At 49.5% G+C, this 9,276-nt stretch overlaps 1 protein-coding gene across 1 annotated transcript in view; it reads right to left on the bottom strand.

Annotated features, from left to right (window-relative positions):
* Positions 1-8,754, bottom strand: part of TRIM65 (tripartite motif containing 65) — a 49,833-nt gene extending 41,079 nt beyond the window's left edge. Inside the window, exon 1 of the mRNA XM_040329959.1 lies at positions 8,160-8,754. Coding sequence (XP_040185893.1) covers positions 8,160-8,615 — 456 coding nt within the window. The 5' untranslated portion in view covers positions 8,616-8,754. The remainder of the gene's footprint in view (positions 1-8,159) is intronic.
* Between the last annotated feature and the right edge of the window lie 522 nt (positions 8,755-9,276).

Raw genomic sequence — 9,276 nt, forward strand, 5'->3', positions numbered from 1 at the left:
CAATGCCATCCAGTGCCACCTGCCAATGCCACCCAGTGCCATCCAGTGCCACCTGCTAGTGCCAACTAGTGCCACCTGCCAAGGCCATCCAGTGCCACCTGCCAATTAGTGCCACCTGCCAGTGCCAACCAGTGCCATCTGCCAGTGCCAACTATTGCCAATTAGTGCCACCTGCCAGTACCATCCAGTGCCACGTGCCAATTAGTGCCACCTGCCAGTGCCAATTAGTGCCACCTGCCAGTGCCAATTAGTGTCACCTGCCACTGCCACCTTAGTGCCACGTGCCACTGCCACCTTAGTGCCACCCAGTGCCACCTGCCAGTGCCATTCAGTGCCACCTGCCAATCAGTGCCATCTGCTTTTGACAATTGGTTCCATCCAGTGCAATCTGCCAGTGCCAATTAGCACCACCTGCCAAAAAATAAAAAATCGGCCTAAAATATCGGCTGCAAAAATCGGCATCATATATCGGCCATCGGCCGCCCCAAATTCTAAATATCGGCATCGGTATCGGCCAGAGAAAAACCCATATCGGTCGACCTCTAGCCACAACCTGCGGATCAGAGGCCTGCCCTAGACAATCAAGGAGGGACAGGTCTCCACTGTGGTCACAGGCCTGTTTAACAGTCTACTCGATAGGCCCCCTCAATCAGCAATTGACATGGAAAGAATTCACCGTGCGTTGCGGCCTAAAGGTAGGGACACAGACCCTCCCAATGACATTAACTGCTGCATAGTAGACTTTAAGCTGAAAGAGGAAATCTTGCGTCAGGCGAGAGGACAACCACAACTGACACACGAGGGGGTGAACATACAAATCTACCAGGACCTCTCCGGTATTACATTGCAACCTCACAGAGACTTGAAACCCCTGCTTGACTCCTTGCATGATAAAGGAATCCAATATAAATGGAAGTTTCCTTTCTGCCTGTCAGCATCCTCACAAGGCCACCCAGCTCTACTGAAGGTGCCGGAAGATCTACTGCACTTCTGTGAGATCTTGGGCATCCCCCTGGTGGATGTCCCTAACTGGTATGCAGACTTTCGCCGCCCCACAGTCAGAAAATCTGTGACTCCAGAAGAACCTATGGATGCGCAGCCAACCAGGTACCGTAGGAGAAGGTCTCCTTCAGGCCAGAGGCAACATACTGCATCCCGCAACCACCGTCAGGATCACAGCTCTTTCTACTCGCCCAGATCCAGGAGAAACCCGTCGGGGACCGCTGAGCCCTCTCCAGGTATCCCCTGCTATCTGCTCACTGTTAGCCACGTTTAGCTCCCTTGACTTAAGGCTCCCTTGACTTAAAAGTTTTTTATTTATTTAAATTTTTTTCACGTTTGCCAAGCCAAGACGCCTTTTCTAGACCACACATGCACTGCTAAATCACCCTGTTAGGTGATCCTCCTCAAAACAGCTCAGCTGCCTGTTATTGCTCTTCCATGCCAGCTGCTACTGGGCAGATTGCTGTACCTCAAAGGAAGTGCACGGCACTCGCGGAAGGCAGCCAAACTACAATCCCCATAATGCCATGCGTCCAGCAACGTAGGATTGGCCGGAATGATAGACAGCCACTGCGGCTTACTTCTGGCAGCACGCTGTCGAGACTCCGGTCTCAATGCAAAACGGACGACACGGACACTTCTGCTTGGGACAGCTCCTCATCACCTATTGGACACCTGCTCAGAGAGGCCCAAGCACTTGTTGACCTTCCTTGGACCGGTTCTCCATACCCGCAAGATACTGATGTTTCCAAGCCGAGATCCCTAATGGAACTGCGCCAGCCCCTGCTCTCAGGTACTGTAAACTGTTACTTGCACCGCTTCACTGCCAGGCTGGGCGTTTTACCTGTGATAGAGCTCGTACTTGTATGGCTCCTACAGCCCGGACAGAAGCAACCCCATCCTGCTTTTCAGCTCCTCACCGCCCCTTGCTTCCACAACATTACGGAACATGAACTCACATGCTTTCAGCTACTGCAAGGCGCACCCCAGACCTTTCTCCTGACGCCTGTAAGAACTCCGTCCCCGTCTTTCGTTGCTCTGACTGTAAGCTTGCAATAAGACTTTGAGGTCTCATAAGGTATATTTATCCCCTGCTCCCCGTTAGTTTTCATTCTACGTTCCTTTTGAATACATCGCTTACAGGTAATAGGGTAATATACGTTCTGTTATACTCATTATGTTTTTGTTCATGGAATTTATTGTCTCTAGGGCCCCCAGGCATCACTTGGACCATGGCCTTCCCATCGTGAGTCCCCCTTCAGGACTTCCAGTGGAAACTCCTTTTTAGTTCTATATTTTCTTCATTGGAGCGGCACAGGCCGCTCCTTGCTATCCCTCCACATAACTTTCTACCACACTACGGTTACATTCCTCCTTCCATTGTATATATGCTTACCTGAGGGGTTACCCTCCTCCATTTCTTCCTAAGGTCCAGTGGCCCTTCCTGTATTTCTAACACATCCCTCCGGCTAGGTACTGGTCAACCCCCACACAGTGGTGTTACAGGGTGCTGGCAAACCGATTCGGGTGCCCACACTGTTCATGCTCTGTACACTTCCGATACTGTGATATATTGAGGTGGATGGACTAAGCCTTCCACACCTCATCGGTACATTTTTAGAGATTACATCACTCTACTCATACTAGCAGTAACTACAAGAGACCAACAACACCACCAAAAACACCAACCCAAACACCACCCCCCCCCCCAACATGGCAGACAACACCGGCTGAAACTTCCACTCCAACTTAAACTCTACTCCATTAATATACAAGGACTTAAGACTCCTGAAAAAATATCAAATTTGCGCTACACTCTTCAGAAATCCAAGGTGCACGTCACACTCATACAAGAAACCCATTTCAGAACTGATAACATCCCCAAACTTCACAATCATCGCTTCCCGACAGTGTACCACGCTTCTACTAATGAAGTCAAATCAAAAGGAGTATCTATCCTGATATCTAAACACTGCCCCATTAAGATTACAGATGTCCTGAGTGATGCTCTGGGCCGTTTCTTGTTTACCAAAGGCACTCTGCACAATAGACCTATAATGGTAGCGAACCCCTATGCCCCCAACTCAAAGCAAGTCTTTTTTTCTGAAATACCCTACACCAACTTACACACTTTCAGTCAGGCACACTGATTGTGGGAGGGGACTACAACGTCGCCCTAAACCCCTCCCTAGATGCTTCCAACAGGGCATCTTCTCTAACATATAGAGCCCTTTGTGCGATAAAACCCCAACTCAGTGAACTATCCCTGCATGACACGTGGCGCACATTACACCCGAACGTTAAAGACTTTACTTTCTTCTCTCCGCCACACAACAAATATTCTAGGATTGACCATTTCTTCATCTCCCAGAATGACCTGACCTTCCTTACTAAGACCACTATCCATCCTATGCTGCTATCGGACCACAATCCGATCACCATGACTTTAACACTTCCGACGACATGCCATAGATCGAATATTTGGCGCCTGAATAACTCCCTCTTAACTGACAAGGACACTTAAACTCCGCGAACACCTACCCCACTACTTTGCGGAAAACACTTCAGATGACTCCTCCCCTACCAATATTTGGGCTGCCCATAAATGTGTAATCTGGGGCAAACTCATCTCCCTAGCGGCCGAATGGCATTGAGTCAGAAAGGCACACATCGAGAAACTGACGGCACGCATTTGCTCACTTGAACAAACACACAAACGATCACTGACCACATCCTCATTCAACAAACTATTGCAAGCTAGGGAGGAACTCCTGGAGGAAATCCACAACATGCTGAAATGCAAATTTGCCCTAACCCAAAAGCTGTTTTATCAGTTCGGAAATAAATCCGGAGAATTATTGGCCAGAGCCCTTCAAGTCAAAAAGGCTGCACATACTATTAATTTAGTTAAGGATCCCTCAGGCAACACTAAAGCCTCTGAATACATTGCTGACCAATTTGTACACTATTAAACGCAATTGTACAACCTACTCTTCCACTCCCGTCGGTCACGACAACGGAACGTGCGCGGACGCTAAACGATTTTCTATCGCAATACTGTCGGTCACCTCTCACCCTGACTGAGTCGACAGATTTGGATCTCCCGATCTCGATAGAGGAGACATTGAATGCCTTGAAACAATTAAAACCGGGTAAAAGCCCGGGCCCAGACGGCCTAGCGGTCAGTTACTACAAATCTTTTGCTGACACGCTCATTCCTCAGTTCGTCCGGCCATTCAATGATTTCTCTTCCTCCCCCAACAACGACATTCTAGAAGCCCACATTACGTTCATCCCTAAAGCAGGCAAAGACCCTACATTAGTGTCCAACTATCGCCGATATCGCTCCTTAATGTAGATCTCAAACTTTACGCCAAAGTCCTGGCAAACCGCATTCTTTCCTTGTCAAAGGGGTCTTCCAGATTCCGATAAGCTCCCCGCCCGCAGACCCCCACAACCACCAGGCAAGGGTTGTGGGGATGAGGCCCTTGTCCCCATCAACATGGGGACATGGTGCTTTGAGGGGTTACAGACCCCCAAAGCATCCTCCTAATGTTGAGGGCATGTTGCCTGGTACGGTTTAGGAGGGGGGGCGTTCTCTCGTCCCCCCTCTTTTCCTGCGGCCTGCCAGGTTGCGTGCTCGGATAAAGGGTCTGGTGTGGATTTTTGAGGGGAACTCCACGCCATTTTTTTTTTATTTGGGGTGGAGTTCCCCTTAATATCCATACCAGACCTGAAGGGCCTGGTAATTGAATTTGGGGGACCCCCACGCATTTTTAGATTTTTTTTTTTTTTATGAATGACTTTTCTCTGTATTGCCGGGAGCCGACAATTTATTATAGCCGCGAGTGGTTTTAAATGACTTTTTTTCCTTCAGAAATGACATTTTGTGCAGGGACAGTTCTAAGCATGGGAAACAAGCGCTACTTCACAGGCATACTATACACCCTCCTAGGTACAAAATTTAAAGGAATATTTCACTTTTATTGTTTCACTTTAAGCATTATTAAAACCACTGCTCCCGAAAAAATGGACGTTTTTAAAACTTATTTTTGCATTGATACATGTCCCCTGGGGCAGGACCTGGGTCCCCAAACACTTTTTAGGACAATAAAAAGGCTCATCCCTAGTTGGGAGTATGCGACATACAGAGTACGGGGTCGTGAGCATGCAACATACAGAGTACTGGGTCGGGAGCGTGCTATATACAAAGCAAAGGGTCGGGAGCATGCGACAAACAGAGCACGGGGTCGGGAGCGAGCGACATACAGAGCACGGGGTCGGGAGCGAGCGACATACAGAGCACAAGGGTCAGGAGTGCGTGACATACAGAGTACAAGGGTCAAGAGTGCAAGACATACGGAATGTGTAAGGGCTCATTCACACCTCTGTTGATTATGAAGAATGAAGCAATGTTCAGTAAATGCTCCTATAGCATTTATGATGTTTTCATTGTGTTTCTGAAGCTTTGAAAATAGTTCAAGAATGCTTGATAAAAGCCCATGAAAGTGTTGCTTTTCTAGTGGGAAGTGCTTAAAAAATGGATGTAGAGAAGATGATCTACTTTGAGGCGTGGTTAGTTGGGTTGTTATAGCAGACAGTTGTGTGAATTCACTACAAGATGAGTTCATATACTTCGATCTCTTTGACACTTTACTTGGTCCAGCTTAAAGCAGGATTCCACCCGCAATTTTTTTTTTTTTAAGTCAGCAGCTACAAACACTGTAGCTGCTGACTTTTAATAAGGACACACACCTGTCCTACTCGCCCGCGCTGATGGCCCCCCTGATCCCTGCAGGTCCCGCACTGCCATCCTTAGTGCCTGTTTCACTAAGGGAAACAGGCAGTGAAGCCTTACGGTTTCCTACTGCGCATGCGCAAGTCTCCGATTTGTGAATGGGCAGCTGCTCTCTGGGATTACACACAGTTCCCAGAAAGCAGCGCGCCCCAGTCACTAGAAGAGGATGCTGAAGAAGACCCACCGCAGGTAAAGAAGAGGCAGATTACGGACTTCCGCATAGCAACAGGTATTTCGGGTGAGTATTAAAGAAAAAAAAAACATATTTTTTTTAGGATTTTTAGTGAAAAAAAAAATTCAGGGTGGAACTCCACTTTAAGCTTTGTCACTGACAACAATGCCCAATATAACTTTTCCCCCTCAGTACATCTCTCCTTCTCAATAAAGCTCCTTTTATCAGTACAGCCCCCCCCCCGTACAGCTCTTTTTATCAGTACATTCCCCAGTATAGTTCTCTACCCTCAGTATAGCTCTCCCCTCTTAGTACAGCTCCAATCTCCCCCCACCCTGTACTTTTTCCCACCACAGTACATCTCTCCCTCTCAGTACAGCTCTCCCCTGTCCTCAGTGCAGCTCTTCCCCCCATTCCTCAGTGCAGCTCTCCCCCCATTCCTCAGTGCAGCTCTCCCCCATTCCTCAGTGCAGCTCTCCCCCCATTCCTCAGTGCAGCTCTCCCCCCATTCCTCAGTGCAGCTCTCCCCCCCTTCCTCAGTGCAGCTCTCCCCCCCTTCCTCAGTGCAGGTCTCCCCCCTTCCTCAGTGCAGCTCTCCCCCCCTTCCTCAGTGCAGCTCTCCCCCCCTTCCTCAGTGCAGCTCTTCCCCCATTTATCAGTGCAGCTCTCCCCCCATTCCTCAGTGTAGCTCTCCCCCCATTCCTCAGTGCAGCTCTTCCCCCATTCCTCAGTGCAGCTCTTCCCCCATTCCTCAGTGCAGCTCTCCCCTCATTCCTCAGTGCAACTCTCCCCTCATTCCTTAGTGCAGCTCTCCCCCCATTCCTCAGTGCAGCTCTTCCCCCATTCCTCAGTGCAGCTCTTCCCCCATTCCTCAGTGCAGCTCTTCCCCCATTCCTCAGTGCATCTCTCCCCCCATTCCTCAGTGCATCTCTCCCTCCATTCCTCAGTGCATCTCTCCCCCCATTCCTCAGTGCATCTCTCCCCCCATCTTCAGTGCAGCTCTTCCCCCATCTTCAGTGCAGCTCTCCCCCCATTCCTCAGTGCAGCTCTTCCCCCATTCCTCAGTGCAGCTCTCCCCCCATTCCTCAGTGCAGCTCTCCCCCCATTCCTCGGTGCAGCTCTCCCCCCATTCCTCGGTGCAGCTCTCCCCCCATTCCTCAGTGCAGCTCTTCCCTTATTCCTCAGTGCAGCTCTCCCCCCATTCCTCAGTGCAGCTCTTCCCCCATTCCTCAGTGCATCTCTCCCCCCATCTTCAGTGCAGCTCTTCCCCCATTCCTCAGTGCAGCTCTTCCCCCATTCCTCAGTGCATCTCTCCCCCTATTCCTCAGTGCAGCTCTCCCCCCATTCCTCAGTGCAGCTCTTCCCCCATTCCTCAGTGCATCTCTCCCCCTATTCCTCAGTGTAGCTCTCCCCCCATTCCTCAGTGCAGCTCTTCCCCTATTCCTCAGTGCAGCTCTCCCCTCATTCCAACTCTCCCCTCATTCCTTAGTGCAGCCCTCCCCCCATTCCTCAGTGCAGCTCTTCCCCCATTCCTCAGTGCAGCTCTTCCCCCATTCCTCAGTGCATCTCTCCCCCCATTCCTCAGTGCATCTCTCCCCCCATTCTTCAGTGCATCTCTCCCCCCATTCTTCAGTGCATCTCTCCCCCCATCTTCAGTGCAGCTCTTCCCCCATCTTCAGTGCAGCTCTCCCCCCATTCTTCAGTGCAGCTCTTCCCCCATTCCTCAGTGCAGCTCTTCCCTTATTCCTCAGTGCAGCTCTTCCCCCATTCCTCAGTGCAGCTCTTCCCCCATCTTCAGTGCAGCTCTTTCCCCATTCCTCAGTGCATCTCTCCCCCCATTCCTCAGTGCAGCTCTCCCCCATTCCTCAGTGCAGCTCTTCCCCCATTCCTCAGTGCAGCTCTCCCCCCCATCTTCAGTGCAGCTCTCCCCCCCTTCCTCAGTGCAGCTCTTCCCCCATCTTCAGTGTAGCTCTTTCCCCATTCCTCAGTGCATCTCTCCCCCCCTATTCCTCAGTGCAGCTCTTCCCCCATTCCTCAGTGCAGCTCTCCCCCCATTCCTCAGTGCAGCTCTTCCCCCATTCCCCAGTGCAGCTCTCCCCCTATTCCTCAGTGCATCGCTCCCTTCTCAGTAAAGCTCTTCCACCATCTAAAAAGTTGAGCTGAAGTGTATTAATCATTTTCTCTCACCCTCTCTTTCTCGCTGTGCTCTTCTATATCCTGGAGGTTATGATTCCGGCAGCTTTTCAGCACGCACTTGCAGCATATGCACCGTTTCTCTGTGCAGCAATATAAAGTCAGTTCCTGATTGTGGTCCTGGCACACAGTCCTAGCTCCCTTGGGTCCACTTTCTCCGAGAGCTGGTGCCACCAGAATCCTCATCTGCTCCAGTACTTTCCAATCATCCACCACTTTTTGCAGGCAAACATTTTTTTGGGGTTCTGGCCGCTGGGGAAAGTTTCCCCTACAATCAGGACAGCTGAAAGTACCAGGTGAGGAATTCGGGGAGTCCCAGTGCCCATGAATACATGCCTGGCAGAAGGTGTGCCCACAAGAAAGACTTAAAGGGTTAGTGAATATTTCAAGGCAGATGCTGCAGCTCAGGCTGCTCTTGATGGAATCCACCTCCTTCGGAGTTTGTGACATTATAAGAGGACTGGACACAGGGTACAGCCACGGGAAGAAGCTGTTATGGGGAAGACAAGGCAATGACAGAACTGGAAAGACGAATCAGCAGAAACGAAACTGAAACTCGTTCCAGCCTTCCTGGAGGAGGAGGTGCCTGGAGGAGGGCTGTCGGAAGTCACGTGGAGCAGGAGAGACACATTTAAAGGGAACTCATAGTGAGAGAAATACATAGGCTCCCTGTTCTGTCTTGTCACTAGGAATATTTGTATCTATTTATTTTAAATAAACTTTTTTTTCTTGCTGTCTGGGGCAATTTTTATTTTTTTACTTTTCACATGCATGTTAAAATCAGCATTGTTTGATTGCAAATTATTTAGAACCCCCACATTATGTATTTTCTGAAGGCCCCTGGAGAAGAAAATGGTGGCTGTTGCAATTTTTTTATGTCACGCACATATTTGCTCTGCTGATTTTCATGAAAAAATACACTAAGGGAATTGTAGTGCACACAAACACAACTTCTTTCATTTTGGATAGAGGGGAGAGGGATTAACACACTTGTCAGATTTATTGTTTTATATGCCCCTGTAAGGAGATTCACCCTCTCAATTTGTCCTGTTTAACATTATCACTGTAACTGAATGTAAAAGAAAATCCCACATTTTGGGTTGTCCGCAGA

The sequence above is a fragment of the Rana temporaria genome, chromosome 12, assembly GCF_905171775.1.
Source record: "Rana temporaria chromosome 12, aRanTem1.1, whole genome shotgun sequence".
NCBI classification, from domain to species: Eukaryota; Metazoa; Chordata; class Amphibia; order Anura; family Ranidae; genus Rana; species Rana temporaria.